The sequence below is a fragment of the Rousettus aegyptiacus genome, unplaced genomic scaffold, assembly GCF_014176215.1.
Source record: "Rousettus aegyptiacus isolate mRouAeg1 unplaced genomic scaffold, mRouAeg1.p scaffold_m13_p_17, whole genome shotgun sequence".
NCBI lineage: Eukaryota > Metazoa > Chordata > Mammalia > Chiroptera > Pteropodidae > Rousettus > Rousettus aegyptiacus.
The window spans coordinates 29988680-30005694 of NW_023416292.1; the positions used below are offsets into that span (position 1 = coordinate 29988680).

Genomic DNA, 17015 nt, shown 5'->3' on the forward strand with positions numbered 1-17015 from the left:
TGCCAAAACTTGGAAGCAACCAAGATGTCCTGTGGGGGAATAGATAAATAAATCGTGGTCCATTCAAATAGTGGAATGTTTTTCGACGCTAAAAATAAACAAGCTATTAAGCCATAGAAAGATATAGAGGAAACCGAAATGCATGTTACTAACTGAAAGAAGCCAATCTGAAAAGGCTGCACGCTATGACCCAACTCAATGACGTTCTGGAAAAGATAAAACCTTGAAGACGGTACAGCGATCGGGGGTTAGAGGGGGTGAAGGGTGCGTAGACACGACAGCACAGGGAACGTTTAGGGCAGTGAAAGTAGCCTGCGGCACTCTGAAGGTGGACACACGTCGTCGTGCGTTTGCGCCGACTCGTCAGGAGTGAGCTGAGGCGAACCGCATCGCGTGTGCCCATCAGTACAACGGCTGTACTCCAGGAGGGCGTGGGAAATCTCTGCGCCCTCTCAGTTTTGTTGTGGACCTTAAACTGCCCTAAAAAAAAAAAAATAGTCTTTTTATGAAAAAATGGGCAGAAGTTTTACGTAGACATTACTCCAAAAAGGTGCACAAATGGTGGATGAGCACACGAGGAAATACCCCATAACATTGAACATTAGGGAACCGCAAATCAGAATCACAGTGAGCTGCCACCTCACATCCACTAGTGTGGCTGCGATTACAAAGACAGACAATAACAAGCGTTGATGAGCGTGTGGAGAAACTGGAACCTTCACACATATCTCGCGAGAATGTAAAATCGTGCTGCTGCTCTGGAAAACAACAGTTCCTCAGAAAGTTCAAGAGATGCCAGCCACTCTTAAGTACATACAGGAGAGAATCAAAAACATAATGTTCCCACAAACACTCGTACACAAAATGTTCATGTCAGCGTTATAATAGCCAAAAGGCAGAAACAACCTCATCAACAGATGAATTGATAAATGCGTGTATATGTGCATATATACAGTTGAATATTATTCTGCTGTAAGAAGGAACGAAGTACTGGTACAGCGAAGCCAATCACAAAAGGCCACAGACCGTGTTCCATTTTTATGAAATGTCCAGAATTGGCAATACAAACAGTAGATTAGTGGCTACCAGTGTTTGGGGGACAGAGGAATAGGGAATGATCTAGCTAATAAGTTTAAATATTCTTTCGGGGATTATAAAAACGTTCTGGAATTAAATAATGGTGATGATTCCACAGCTTTTGTGACTATACTGAAAACCACTGAATTGTACACTTCAAAACTCGGAATTTTGCGGTATGTGAATTACATCTCAAGTTTTTTCACGAAGGCTACAAAGATGGCATCTTATACCTTACACATGAAAGATGATGCAATATTGCAAGCGACAATAAGAACTGATGAGTAATGATTTCTTGATGATTTCATTGTTCTTCTAAGCAATTTCATCGCTATGGTTTTTGATTATTGTTTTAGTCTTTTTTAGTATAGTTTGGGGGTAATTGATGGCTAATGATAAAATAATTCCTGGGATGATGAAAAAGCAAAATACTTCGAGATAGAGGAAAAACAAGAGCACTAAATGCCTATAGTGCATCATAGGTTTATAAATGAGTCTATGGAAATTATAAAATAGAATGAGTTTATTCTAGTTTGTGTTTTATAAGGTAAAAGTAATCTTTGTTCTTTGGGAACCCTCTACAGAAAAATAAAAATCATGAAATAGCAATTCATCACAAACAGAACAGTTAAAAAAAATCCCTCAAAAACTAACCCAGGTTAGCATACCGTGATGACGCACTGAGGACTGAGGAGGTGGCCTCTGAGCCGAATCTTGAAAGACAAGTATCAGTAAGGTGAAGGAAGGGGTGGGGACAGGACTTCATGCATCCCAGGTTCAGTGACCTGGAATTGCCAGATGGTGACCGTGTTTAACTCACTAGTAACGAATGTCCTGATCTCTGATGGAACTGGTGGAGGGTCCCCGACAGCAGCGAGGCGAGCTCAGAGAGAGTCGGGTCCGTCTTCGCGATGGGGGCTGCCCTCACGCGGATGGCGCAGCAGCGAGCACCGTGGGCGTCTGCTCCGTTTCTTCGTGGATTTTCACAGAACGCCTTGCTTTTCCGACACAGGCTACTTACCAAAAGCTGCTCCCTCTGTACTTCCCGAGGTCGCTAAGGGAGGAGAGTCGGTCCCTGCCCTACCTGCCAGCCGACATTGGGAATGCAGACGGGGAGCCAGTGGTGCCCGAACGGCAGATCCGAATAAGCGAGAAGCCTGGCGCCCCGGAGGGTGAGTCCTGTCTCTCCACCTTCCTTCTCGGAGCAAAGGGCCAGGCCAGCAGAGACCCGGGAGGGTCAGCTCGACCTTCGGGAAACTGTCAGTGCGACTGTGCAGTCAGGACCAATTTAGGTGTTTCACAATGCCCTATAAAAGCCATATCCAGCAGTCACTGCTAAGACAAGAACACTGTCACCGTTCGTTGTCTCTTTAGGGTACGTACTCACGCGAGTAGAGGCGGCGGTAGAGCTCAGTGGGAGTGGGGTGGCCTGAATCTGTTCAGTGTGACGCACGTCCTCACCTCTGCGGTGTGATCGCGGTTACGTCCCCTGTCTGGAGCCGTGCGTAGCAGGCGTCAGGGCTGGAACTTGATCGCAAAAGTCGGCAGCTTAGGGATGACTGTGAGAATCCTCCTGGGAACTGTTTTAAATGCATATCGGGATAAAATCTTCAGGAGGCTACTCATCTCTCTCTAATCACCAGCACACGGACTTAAATCCGGCAGAGGGCCTTCTACATGGCGTAGCGGCAGAAAGTGTCGCTGCACCCAGCCTCGCTGGGGATGAGGGGGGCACCATGCGCTTCAGGGTGCCTCCCGTGGCGCGCGTCCTGGGATCATGCCGGAGTCATCCGGAAATCCTCATAACTGACCGCCACGGGACGGGATGATTTTTCCTAAATGCACAAAATGCATTGCATACAATCAGGAGTAATGGAGAGCAAAACCAATTCGAGACGGCAGTCCTGGGCAGTACATGAGGCCAACTCAGCAGTTAAAGGTTCCCTTCTGTTACCGTTCTCAAAGGGTGTTTGATATGCGTCTGTATCTCAGAAAACATTACCTCATAGATACAAGCACTAGTGTTCATAAATAATTTCAAGTGGAATGTTAAACATTTAAAAATAGGTGTAAAGTCAGCTTTCCTTGAGGGATTGAAAGAAGATTTACTCATGGGTGTTTAAATAAACGCAGATTCTTCTACGCTGCTGGCCTGTCTCAGGTTGGGGAACACTGAGGTGCATGTGAGCAAGTCCCCACTGTGCTTCAGGTGGTGGCGTTGCCTTGGGAAGCTCCCCAAGGTCCAAGGGGTTCCTTTGTTTTTATTTTGTATTTATTTATTTTTAACAGATCTAGTAAGGCAGTGGGAGTACACTAGGGTGATCTATTCCCAAAGGACTGGCTTCTGCTAGCCAAACATAACATGATCATATGGATTAATTGGAAAGTTAACTTACTAATTTGTAGCGAGAACCGAAGTTCTTGCGGACCAGAATGATTGTGTAGGCGTGATCGGTGTAAGAAACCAGGATGCTCATACAGAATCGAACATCCCTTAGTGGATGCGGCTCACACCCTGCAGTCTGGTGCATCCGTCCTCCCTCGGGTTCCCGGACGAAGGGGCTGAAGTTCACGTGCCAGCCACCCAAAGGTCCCCTCCTGAAACAGTCCGGCTGAATGACCCCAGGCGTGTGTGCTTTGTATTCCTCATCTGTTAGATGCCGTGTTACGATCCATTTTTAAAGCCACATGCAGTTTAAGTGCTCCGGTCTTTTTCTTATGATTACATTCCACTGTTTCCTTCCTAAGGTTGAACCCAAGTCACCCCGATTTGATTTTACATATTCCTGAAACTTCTGTCACACACGGACAGGTGGTTTCCTTCATTATTTCAGTTCTTCAAGTACCTAAGTCTGATTTAAGTTTCATTCTCAAAAAATAACCTTTTAACCCCATTTCTTCTTTGCAGGAGCTCACAGTCATCCCTATCGCAGCATTCAGTCTCTTCGTAGCATTAACTGTCAAGTTTTGTTGTAAACTCTGTATCGATCGCTGTTTTTTGTTTTGTTTTGTTTGTTACAGACGACCAAGAAGAGGAGGATGAAGGCTTGGGAGTTGATCTCTCTTTCATTGGCTCCCACGCTTTTGCTCGGATGGAAGGAGATATTGACAAGCAAAGGAGACTGATCCTTCAGGGGCAGTTGTCGGAGGCAGCCCTGCAGAAGCAGCATCAGAGAAAGTAAGGCAAAGCCCCAGGGGCTGATAGACAAGGCCGGGAGGAGCCGGCCTGACACCTCCTGAACGATCTACTTAGGGTGCGTTCTGACCACTCCGCGGCACAGTCCAGTGAGAAGGGTGTTGTCTCGTTTTATCGGTACAGAAATCCAGAGGTGATTTTTCGGTGGTGGAAGCTAGTGGCGGTCGCGGCCGCTGCTCAGATGCGCATCTGATTTCAGCCCACCCGCCCTCTGTAGGGTAGTCGTGGTGCCTCCGGGTGAGGTTACGTTGCGCATGGACACACGGGAAAGGAGAGGCCGACGAACCGCAGGAGAGTTTCCGCCTCACCTGACCGTGTGTGTAATTAAAACATAATCTTCAGTTTTATTAAATTCAAGAGAGCTTATTTCTTCCCGATTTAGCCCAAGGACCTCATAAAGCCATTCCATTTCTTTCAGGTGTTTTCTAAAGCAATTCTGAATAAATCCTTTTTAAAACATAAAGAAAAGCAGCTTTTGTACTTCTGGGGAAGCTTTTCCAAGGATTATCAGCCCTTGGAAAATTAGGTGCTTTTCAAAAACTTTTAAAGGAAAGAAAAAAATCATAAACTCGTCCATTACCTGACAGGGTTGGTTAAGGGGGTAACATCTCATAGGGTTGATGTGAACTTTAAATAATGATGTCGTGAGCTGAGCACAGCACCTGGTACTTTAGTGACTCTTAAAATTGGTCCCTCTGTCTCTTCTTCAGTACTGAGCAAATCGTGGTCTGCTTTACCTTTGAGCTTCGGTACTTGCCATCCTGCAATTCCTGCCCATCCTCCAGGTTTCGGCTGAGAAGCGATGGCCTCCGGAAACTCGCCTCCCTGGAGATAAGTCAGAAGAGGTGGCGAGGTCTGGAATAGACGGCTCCTCCTCCTTGCTTTTCTCCCCGCTCTGTGCTTAACCAAAGCCTAGCGTAGCTTTTATCACACCGCGTTGTAATCACATGCGGTGGTAAGCAGAGGCTGGATTAGATGACCCTTGGAGTCCCGTACAGATACAGTTTCGTGCCTCCTGAGCCTGGTCTTAACTTAATTTTGATTTTATTTTTAAAAAGAAAAAGCAAAGCAGTCCACTAGGGGGCGCCAAGTAAACAGTTTTTCCGAAAGCTGTCACAATCCTGATACTCTCAGTGGTTTCTGAACTGGGCCAAGTGTGAGGATCCTCAGGCAAACGATTTTCTTTATGTCCACTGACTGGCCTGTCCCTCATGCAACTAGGACTTTGGCATCTATGTAGGTTTTGAAACTTTTCACATCTCAAGTCATACACTACTAGATTTGGGCACTTCATCTGGCCTGGGGCAAACTCTCGGGTCACCTTTGCATTCTTAGAATTGCGGAGGACCGCAAAGAGCTTTTGTTTAAACGAATTATACCTGCCAGCATGTATATCTGTGTGAGAAATTTCTTATTAAGTCATTTAAAAAATAACCTGTCATGTTTTTATGAAGCATAACTTTTTTTTTATTTCAAGAATGGCACTGTTTTACATTTTTGCAAATCTTTTAGGATTTGGCTTAGTGGAAAGCAGCTGGATTCTCATCAGCTTTCAAACTATTTCAATAAGTCATTTTGGGTGAAATATAAAAAGAAAATCCAACCTCAGATGTATAATTGGAAAAGGGAGGAGTATTTTAATAGCCTTTGCAAATAATTGGAGATATTATTCTTTGATATTGCTCCATAACTTGATAAATGGTCTTTTTTTTAATGTTTAGTTGTAATGTGGAATCTCAGACCATATCTATGAATCTTTGTATTCTGTAATATTAAAACGTGTTGTTCTCTTGGGCACTTCGAATTGATTTTATAGTAGGAACTTAGAGCATAAATTTATAATGATCCATTGGCATTTTGAAAAAGATTCACTGAATTATTCAGATCTTCCGAATATTGACACATTTTACTATACAATATCAAAAGATTATATGTGTTAATATCACCACTGATATTATCAGGAAAGTACTTAAGTGTTAGGAACTGTAAGCTTCTGGTAACGGATACAAATTTCCCTAAATTATATATATATTTTTTAAAGCTCAAGTTTTATCACTGACTATAAAAACTGTTGGTTGTTTTTCTTGAAACGACAGAGTCACTTTATTCATTTTGCCAACTATTCATGTTGAATAATCAGAGTTTGTCTGCCAGTCATTACTTGAAGAAATACGGTGTTCCGTGAAAAAAAGCAACTATGTTCAGCTTGCGAGACCAGCACACAGTGCTTTTCTTCAAGACAACCTCATATTTCAGTATGCAGAAGTGCTTTATGTGTTTTTCCCATTTTGTGACACATTAATATTAAACAGATGTGTTCTCGAGGGTTGATTTAATAAAATTAATAATTTTTAGTTCCTCATCAAAGACATGCTTAAATGAAAGTGGCTTTTTTTTTTTTTTTTTCGCTTTGGCAGCGAAGAACGCAGCGCCAGCTGACACGTCCTGGCGCCTCCGCCTCGAGCCCGCCGAGGCACCAGCCGTGTCGCCCGACGGTGCCTTCCGGCCGTCGGCGCAGATGGCAACACGGGGAACAAGGCAGAGGAGGGTTCGGTCTTATTAGAAAAATAGTTTTCACCTTGCAAACCCCCTGAAAAAGTGTCGGGGCCGAGTTCCCCACGTCGGGGGCCACCGGTCTGAGGTCTCTCACCAGTACTTCCTGGCTGACAGGGACGTCGGGAGTCGTCCCATGCCGTTCTCCGAAGTGGCGTCCACAGTCTGTGAGCAGCAGGGTCGCCAGCGTGGCCTGCCAGAGGGCGCAGGCCCCACGCCACACCCCCTGAATCCGGGCCTCCGAGGGACGGGCTCAGGAATACTCCCTCTCGAGGTTCTCAGGCGATTCTTTTGTGCCCTAAATCACTTATCCAGTCTGAGCTTTTTACCTTACAGAGGTAAACCGGTCCCCAGGAGTGGCTTTCCCTGAGTCGCAGCCCTTTGAGGACGAGCCTTCAAAGTGGCCACTGCAGCCTGTGCCCCTTCCCTGCCACCACCGTCCCCCGCTCACACAAACCAGCCGCGGGGATGTTGGGAGAATACAAAGCTCTGTGTCCTTAGCACGTTTCCCGTCAGTCGACCTCTCTCCCCTCTCGGCTCCAACACACACCTGCGCACATAGAGCCCCCGCGTACCTTCTGCATTTCAATATGAGTGGCGCAGATATTCTGGAATTTCTTAGGCTTGCGTTTGGACCGGATACTGTCTTTCCGTGGTTTTTTAGTGAGTTCGAGCCAGTGTTAAAATGAGTCTGTATTCACTGAGTTCGTGCTTTCCGGAAAGGCGTCAGCGTAAGAGCAGGTTCTGGGAAGGAATGTAAAAACAGCGCGTGAAGCGCTGTCCATCTGGCAGAGGACCTTGATCTGGAGGTTCACCTTCGTTACGCAGTCATCAGTTTCCATTCACTTCAGGAAGCATTGGGTATTTACTCTGTACACCCTGATATTCTAGATGTCGAAATAGAGGTAAATAAGGTAATCCCTCTTTTCTGTAAATTCACGAGTGAGCCACACTTCAAAGCCTGAACCAAGAAACAAAGTCTGGTACTGCGGCCACTCGGTCCCCTTAGTGATAGCTATGCTGGAATCAGACGTCTCGCTATGTGCCCAGCGTCTGTGACGGTTAAAGGTCTCGTCTCCCATCTGCATTGCGGAGCACTTCAGAGTAATGACAGCAGCTCAGAAGCACGGCCCGGGGAACCTGGGACCCGTCCAGGGGGCCCGGGACACCAGAACTGGTCTTGTGATGACGCCGAAGCTTACTTGTCCTTCTCATTCTCATTCTTCCAGTGTTCATTGGAATTTCCAGAGGCAGCTTAATGTGTGACCTTGCAGTAGATTAAATGCAGAAACAGATTGGAGAGTCCAGTAAAATTAAAGAGATTTGCAGGAATAGATTATAACTCTTCTCCCTAAATATAGCTTTTTTCAATGAAAACTTATTTATGTTTACATGATAGGTTTTTACTGGTTTTAAATTAATAATTATTTTTTAATTTTTTTTTTATTTCTGATACGTTAAATGTTGGTGGATATAACGAAAGTGTGGAGAGACCAAAAAGTTTGAAACTTGATGACATTGTTTAGGAGTTTATGATGTAACTGAGCCGTACGCCACCTGTTTGCGTACTTGACACATGCTAAATGTTTAAGATTGCAGGTGGTTCTTTTTAAAATGCGTTTCTCCCAGACTTTTTAAATCAAGCTTTTACTTAACATTAAAAAGTCTTGTTTCTGTTGGTCGCGTTAGTTGATCAGGTGGAGCAAATGATCAGTTTTTCTGAGGAGTAAGTAGGTCTTGAGTTAGCAACGTCTTTTGGAGAGCCTGCAGCTCCTCCGCCGGAGACGACCCCGAAGGGCACACGGCGTGGCTGTTCGACTGTCCCTTTCGTAGGGTCGCCACAGTCCGCCCCGTCGGTAGCTCTGCGCGTGATTCTTTTAAAAATATGCATACTGCCTGTCTCTTAATATTTCCAGGTACGCCGTGCAGTTGTGACACTAATTTGGGTATATCATAATATAGAAGTTGGCTTACTTACAAAAATTAGGAAGCAGTCTATTTTTTTCAAAGATAATAGCTTTTAAAACTGTTAAAATGATTTTATAGTAACCTTTTTTCTTTTTCAAGGGTTTCTTGGTTGGCTTAAGTTCCAGTTGTCTGTAATTCTTAATGTCATTTCTCACAGTAAAAACTTTATCTCATTGAATATTAAATATTTATTGAGCTCTTACTAATGTGCCCAGGTGTTGTGCTAGAAACGTAATAAAGCGACATGCAGGACAGATACAACTCCAACCCTCGTGGAACTTAGGGCCTTGGAGAGGGAGACTGTTAAACTAGTTATTATATGAGTTAAATACAGTACATAGCAAGGGTCTTGATTAACCATGTCCAGTGCGAGACAGTTTGCATGAGGCGAGGTCAGGAACAGCTAATTAATTCAAAGCCAGCATTTCCCCTGGGTTATTGGTTGTACACAAATGAGTTAGTTATTGTTCTTGTAAGATTAATTTAGCTTACGTTTTCTTAATCATTCAACCTTTGGTTGTGCAGGTGGATGATAATTAACTGGAAGAAATTGCCTCATATTAGTTTTTATCAGTAACACGTAGTAGAGATTCTGCCTGCATAGTGCAATGGCCTCTTTTAATTCCTTCCTCATAATAAAAATATTCTTTAGGAACAGGGAAAGCTGGAAACAGATCCCATTTGGAAGTTTAATTTGCAAGGGCTTATTATAATTACTGTATCTTCTCTTTCTCTAGTTATAATCGTTGGTTATGTCAAGCAAGATCTGAGGATCTCTCTGACATTGCTTCTCTAAAAGCCTTATACCAAACAGGTGAGCTCGAGGATATGATAATTATTCTTTTAGTAATTAAGGGCCCTAGCTAGGATGCTATTAGAGAGTTCATTTTTCTCTGATTTCATCCATTTCATCCATGAATAAGATGTTTTTGACCTAACGAAGGTAGTTTTTGCACTAATGACGATAGTTTTTGCTCATTATCAAGAACTTCAAAATAACATCTCAACCTATAAAATTTTTAACTTACCATTGTACATCAGCCATCTTCACTTCTTATTGTTCTTTTTGTGATCTTTCTTTTTTTTTCCCCCGCTTTTAAAAGTACCGTACACTTGCTATACCAAATTCAAACCCTGTGTACATATAAAATGGAAGCAGTGAAAGTTCTCAGATTCCTCCTCCGTCTCTCTCATATTTCTTTTTCAGACAGCTCTTGTTAATTTTTAGATTTGGTTCCATTTAGTTGTTCCTGGATCACTCGTGTCATTAAAAGTTGTAGTGAGCTTAAACAAAAAGCTATTTATAGACAGATCTTTGCCCTGCAACCGTACCTTTGACTGCCCCTGTTTTAAAACCTGTCAGAGGCCTTATCTTAAAGGAAGAGCAGTCATCAAAACCTCGTAAAGCTTTAAAAAAAAACAAAAAAAAAGTACTGTTTTCCACACAGTGAAAGAAATCTGACGGTGAAATCTGAAAAAATTATGTTTCTGGTTCTCAATCTTTTACATTTGTGTAGAGTATTTTAATAAGGTCAGAGCCCAGGACTGTAACACTTTGGGGACGAAGTGTCTGGATGCTGACTGCATTTCCTTTCTGTAGGTGTCGACCACTGTGGCCGCACGGTGATGGTGGTAGTTGGAAGAAACATTCCCGTGACGCTAATAGACATGGACAAGGTAAGCCACGAAAAGGCGCTGTTTTACGAAACCGTTGATTCTAAAATAGATAGGCTGTGAATTTGGAGTCAGGCCTGAGGATCCGAGATGACACAGAACCGCGTGTCTTTGGCAGAGTGGCAGCCCTGATTCTGCGAGTCTGCACGTGGCATTGTGGCAAGTTACAGCTTTGGCCCTGCTGTGCAGAAGAAACAAAAACACCGGAATGCCACTATGCGATCAGAAAGGCGGCTGCTCTGCTGCGGGTGGATGTAACTGGGAAAACTTTGGTTGGGATCATTCTGTATCATAATTATACATCAAATTCTGCCTTTCTTGCAATAAGAAAAATTGTGTATCTCTCTGAGGAGAAGAAACCGGAGATGTAGTTGACCCAAGATGTCATAATTTCATAATCTCTTCGTTTGGAGGCAAAGGACTGAAATAGATGATTCAAAAAGGAAGAAATGGTATTACTGGTAAATGAAAATAAAAAATGTTCGACCTGGTTAGTAGTCCAAAGAAAGTGAATGAAAGTGGGATACCCCTTTTCACCTTCAGAGTTAACGAGGACTCATAGATGATTGTGATCAAAGATAAATTGAAACTGTAGAAGTGCTCACACCCATGGACCCATTAATTCCTTCCGTAAGAATTTGTACTAAGGAAGTGATTCAAAGTATAGAAGTGGCCAATGGCCCTGAAATGTCCCAAATAGGAAAACTCAGGCACAGGACACATGAATTCACAGTTTGAGTTCACAGGATAAATATATAGATCTTCTTAAAACATCAGTTTTATTAGAAACCAATTGCAAAGGAGGAGAATCACTTTAATATGTAATTCTTAACCATAGTAAAAAAAAAAAAAAAGTGTACTTAAAAAACATAAAAATTATGCACAATTTTAAGATATTACAGTTGTGCGAAAACAGATAAATGCCTCTGGCTAAGCCCTTAGGCTCCTGGTCACTGGTGTTGGGGTAAAAAAAATTGCGGAAGCACTGGACCCAGCAAGTGACTCACAGGCCGATTTGTAGCACGAAATTTTAACTTAACATTCCTAACAGGTTAAGTATGGTTCATCAGCAAATGGAATGTTCTGTGACCCTTTAAAATTCTGGCTATAGAGCCAAATACCATAGAGAAATGTTTATAATAGCAATAGGATAAAAACTGATACATTAAATTGTATATATATGGACTCTTTTTAAAAAACATTAAAGATTAAAAACTGGAAGTAAATGACCCAAAATGGATTTCGTGGTTTGGGGAAGAATTTGTTTTTTCCCTTTCTCTGTCATGTGGCTATACTTTTTTATAACAAAAAAAATTTAAATTAAAGATGGGGAGTGTGAAGCTAAAAATGGGTGTCTTAACTGCCCTGAGGGTGGGGAAGAGAGTGGTTAGAAAGGACTAGAATCAATCTGGTAAGAGCAAAAATAATAATAAAATATAAAGTAATATAATAATACACAAAAGAAGATACATACATATCTCACATACGTAAAGCCAATGATACGATTAGTAAGTTTCTGTTTGTGGTCATCCGTTTTGTGTACCAGTAATCACTATGACATTCATCTTCCCCATTAATAACGAGTGTGAGACCAAAAACAACTCCCCACGTCTGACTTCAGCGTGCACTTGCACGGCGTCTGCGTGCTCGTGAGGTCTCATTTCATATAAAACAACGAGGTGCGTGGTGAGGTCAAGCCAAGTAACGACTGGAAAGATGCTGTGTTTCCTTCATGCCCTCCCGTCTGCTCTGGTCACGGTTGGATCTGAGTCCGTCGCGATTCCGTCACGTTATTGCCAAGGACTCCCCAGGGAGGGCTGGGAACTGGCCTCTGTGGCAGCTGCTTCCCCTGATGGTTCAGCCACACCACAGGGCCAAATGGGCCCTGCCCGACTGCGAATCTGCTTTGCGTTTCCCTTACATTCCATACTTCTTACTGGAATGTCGCGAACTAAACTGGGCCGCACTGAATTTGAGTCTTGCACAGGTTTCCCAGAAATGCCGCCCAGCCCATTGCCACCTGCCGGCCAAACCTGTTCTCATTTTCCTGGTTCAGATCAGCATCACAGATGCCAAGAAAATGAGCCCTCGCGGCGACCCCATGAGCCGTTCTTACTGCGTCCTTGTGCAGTAATTCTTGGTTACGTGAGCCATGAATCTGCATCTCAGTAGAGACCGCAAAGACTTCTCGTTGAATTCAAGCAAAAGCTGAAAGCATGCTTAACATCTAGACATTCTTCTGATGATGATTTCGATAGCACTGTTGTAGAGAGAGAACCTGGCATTTGACCGAAGGACTCTTTCGAGCATATGAAGAGCTCTTTGAGAGGATAGAGACTGATCGTTCTCCTCTGTCGCTTAGAACAAGACTAAAAAGGGGCTGTACTGCAGCCCCATGAGAATCACTACACCTGGCACGCTTCGCTCTCCTGAAGCTCTTTTCAGAGGGAATTGGCACTCACCAGTCTGGTGTCGTCTGCGGTGGCTGGGGCATAGATTAGATGAGTCATTTGGGCTTTTCCTGTCTCTCGGCCTCCGTGAAGTAGACTACTGAGCAAAATGATCTTTCCCTTGACTCCTCTTTCTTCTAGGCTCTCTTATATTTCATCCACGTGATGGACCACATCGCTGTGAAGGAGTATGTGTTAGTGTATTTTCACACACTGACCAGCGAATACAATCACCTGGACTCTGACTTCCTGAAGAAGCTCTACGACGTGGTGGATGTCAAGTTAGTTATTTTTGCAAATTATCTCTTAATGTGAAGCAGTAGCAAACATTGCTGTATATTCTGTGAAAGCATATTCCATGTAACAAAGATTTTTATCATTCCTAGATTAGATGTTTCAATACTAGGAGGACCTCCTTAACTTCATTTTATCACCTTTAAATTCATATGTAAACTTTCGCCTGCTTTTAAATACCTCGAAAAAGGTTCAGGGGTCATTACCAATCTTCATTTATAAAATAACAAAAGTACTATCTTTCATTGATAAGCTGTGTTACACTTGTCAAAATACATTTATAAACATTATTTCATTTGATCTAGTGACCCATAAGTTTGTTTATTCATCATCTGATCCCAGAGATTGTAGCACTATATTAAAAAAGCACAGGAAATTTGTTTAAATTTTGAATTTTATGAATTCAAGTTAAATATGAATTTACTTTGTCCCACCTGTAGATGGATAAATGTAGATATTATCTACATTTGAAAGATGGGGAAACACAGACATTCCGAAAGGCAGAGTGTGTTGCCCAGGGTCTCAGAGCAGTAATGCAGAATTCGGACTTGAACCTGGGCTACTGACTTGGAGCCAGGAAATTATTTTCATTAAACCATATTCCCTTGAAGTGATAATGGGAATTTTAACCAGAACGTATAGATACCCCACTGCAGCAAAGATAAAATGTTCTGCTTTACATTTTTTTCTCCTTGATAGATTTCCTAAGTAAAAACAGCCCTCCACCCTCCCGGTGCCTGCTCTGCTGCTGGCACTGAAAATTCCACGTTACGGTTAGTGTACAGAGGAGGCAAACAAGGGTGAATTTGCAGGTGCCTCGCTCCTCCCATCAGACCTCACCCTGATTAGGAACGTGAACGCTCTCAGCACCGAGCGCACACCTTTGTCACTCGCTCTGCGTGTGGTCGTGTAAGGACGCCTCACTCCACTGATTCTGCCTCTGCCACTAACCAGCTCTTTCCCGCGAACAGGCCTCAGCGGTGAAAGGGAGAATTGATACTGTTTCTCTGAAGTCCTCTGCAATTAGCCTTTCTGTGGCCCAGTGATGATTAATAATAGGCTGTTGAAATAATTTCAGGCCTGCCGGGGAAGGCTACATAGAGTAGTGCATAGAGCGCGGTTCTGGAGCCATGCGGCCTAGGTTCAGTCTCTGGCTCTGCCACTTGTTGGTTGGGTGACTTTCGGAAGCTTAGAACAGGCATAATACTAGCTCTCGGCTCAGTGGATTGTTTTGAAAGTTAAGTATGTAAAGCCTTTGTGCATACAATTTGTGGGACACAGTAAACTCCCTATATTTGTTGTTGTAATATGACTGTTGAAAAGTTTAGTTTCTAAATTTTGCTATAGTGTAAGTGGTTGTACTGTTTTTTAGTTCATAACCTGATCCCAGAGATTCTAGCACCATGGGAAAAAAAAGGGCACACAATAAATTTGTTTGTAAAATATGATTTTACTTTGTCCTATCTGCCGATGGCTCTATTACACCCAAGAAAATATCTCCTATAAAATAGATACTTTAAATAATGCATTGGTCTCTGAATTGTTTTTTGGCATCTTACCTAAAATTTAGTATGTAAGCTAGAGGTGCTTAAAAAATTATTTTTTTTCCTGCAAATACTCAAGTAAAGAGTTAATTTTCCATCATGGTGATTGGTTTTAAGCATGGCTTATACTGATCCTTTATTTTTTTTTTATTTTGAATCAGGTACAAGAGGAATTTGAAGGCTGTTTATTTTGTTCATCCAACATTTCGTTCCAAGGTACAGTATTTTTCTTTTTCGCTAAATCTTGAGTTTAAGCACACAGCATGCCAGCATGTTAAGATGGATTTCAACATCTGCTCTTGCCACGCGAACTGCTTTCTTTGTTCACCCTTCCTTTTTAAGTGACGGCGAGTTGCGACCCTCGCGTTTGGGCCGCATGTCACTCCGGCGTCCGCGCAGCCCTCACGGGCCCTCCGCCTCCCCGTGCTCGGGTCACGGTGCCGCTGCAGAGTGCCCCTTCCCGCCTCCGCTCGTGGCCGGCTCCCGTTCCTCCTTCAGAGCTCAGCTCGGCAGTTACTTTCAGTAGAACGCCTTCCCTGGCCAGTCCCGCAGCTAGTAGGTACTCCCGCACTGCACCCCCTGAGATCTGATAGTCTCCTGTCATGTTTGTAATTCAAATTAGTTGTTGCATTTCTGCTGTGTACGTTAGCCCGCAAGACCCGGGAAGGCCGGAATACGGCTGTCTCGCTCAAGGTCATATCCCCGATGTCTAATCCTACATCCTGACTTCAAGACATCTTTGGTTCTTTTACTTTTCTAAAAATGTCATCTTTTTTGTCCTCGTTTCCCTCCCCGTCCAGCCGAAAACCCGCGTCCCATTGCTCTTGTCAGTCCTCCGTGCGCCCTCCCTCACTCCCGCCGCACTCGTCCACCACCCTGCTTCCTCAGCGCCCTGCGTGCGGGGCGCTGCGCCCAGAGCCGTGTGAGGTGGGGCTGCTCAGCAGGCTCCCGGGGCTCCGGGGCTCGCATGACGTTTCACCTGACGGTGGCCCACCCAGCGTGGCCGTCTGCGCTCCTCGAGCCCTGTCCTGCCCGCAGCTCCTCACTCCGACATCTGGCCTTGCCTCGTTCTTAACCGAGAACACAGAACACGCCAGTAAGCACCCCAGTCCCTCTGCCTGGGCTCTGGATCCACAGTAGTAACAGCAGCCGATGCTTTCGAAGCCCTCGCTCGGGGCCAGGCCTTCCTGTGCATCATCCTTTAAGTCTCATGATAAACCCATGAAGTAGATGCGGTAGCGTTCCTACTTTATAGGCATGGAAATTGGAGCTTAGAGAGTTAAATAACTCTTCCAGGTAAGCAGCTAACACGTAGCAAAATCTGGCACCTCGGGGCTTATCCGTCACGGCGCAGTGTGTTCGCATTTCCTCGGGAACCTCTCCCCACCAGTTATCCTCTCCCGTTCTCCGAGGTCTGACTCTAGTTTAAACACGCCGAAGCCTCCGCTCGCCTCGCTCCCCTGCACAACCAGAATGAGTTCGTGTGGTCGATCCGTGTTCTGCGCGCGCCATCTCTGCTTTTTCACACACTTTAAACGACGCCAACCTGGTTCACATCCCTCGTTGGCAACCGGAGCTGCTGCTCGCCCCCGAATTACCGGTCACCTCTGTTACTAAAGGCCGCAGACACTTTTCTGTCTTTACCTTACTGTTTCCCGATAGTCTCAAGCGCAGCCGACCACCTCTTCCTCAAAACGCCTCGTCTTGGCTTCTTCGAGACTTAACCTTGCCTAGTTTTCCCCCTACGTCCAGCCACTCGTCCTCAGCCTCCTTTGCCGTCTCCTCTCTCCGTACTCGTTCTCAGAGTGTCAGTGTTCCCGGGTCCTCTGCCCCCATCTTTCCTTCTGTGCCTTTTTGCATTCCTGTGTCTTCAGCATGCAATTCCCAAACACGTATCTGGGAGGCGGTGAAGCCTGCTGTTTCAAAGCAGGGGTTAAGACTCAGGGACTATGGCTTCTAATCCCAGCTCTACCAGTTACCAGCTTATCATCTCAGGCAAGTTCTGTAACCTCTCTGTGCTTTAATTTCATCTTCTGTAAAATGGGAATGATGATAGTACCTACCCTGGTAGTGTTGTTGGAAGGATGCAGTTAGTTTATACATGTAAAATGCTTAAAACATTACCTGGCACATATTGGGCACTCAGTAACGTTAGCCGTCGTCGTCATCGGTCCTGTACTTAGTTAGACCTGTGTGTTCAGCTGCTGATTGGATATCATCACCTAGCCGTCTTGCCCCTGCGGGTCAGCATTTTAAAAA

The 17015-nt window shown here is 44.3% G+C and overlaps 1 protein-coding gene across 2 annotated transcripts in view; it reads left to right on the top strand.

Moving 5' to 3' along the window:
• The window catches only part of GDAP2 (ganglioside induced differentiation associated protein 2), a 48784-nt gene that overhangs the window by 14981 nt on the left and 16788 nt on the right, over positions 1-17015 (top strand). For both annotated transcript variants that reach the window (XM_016160883.2, XM_016160881.2), the window contains 6 exons: positions 2090-2249; positions 4099-4255; positions 9532-9608; positions 10395-10471; positions 13060-13199; positions 14918-14972. In XM_016160883.2, the coding sequence (XP_016016369.2) occupies positions 2090-2249; positions 4099-4255; positions 9532-9608; positions 10395-10471; positions 13060-13199; positions 14918-14972 (666 nt within the window). The remainder of the gene's footprint in view (positions 1-2089; positions 2250-4098; positions 4256-9531; positions 9609-10394; positions 10472-13059; positions 13200-14917; positions 14973-17015) is intronic.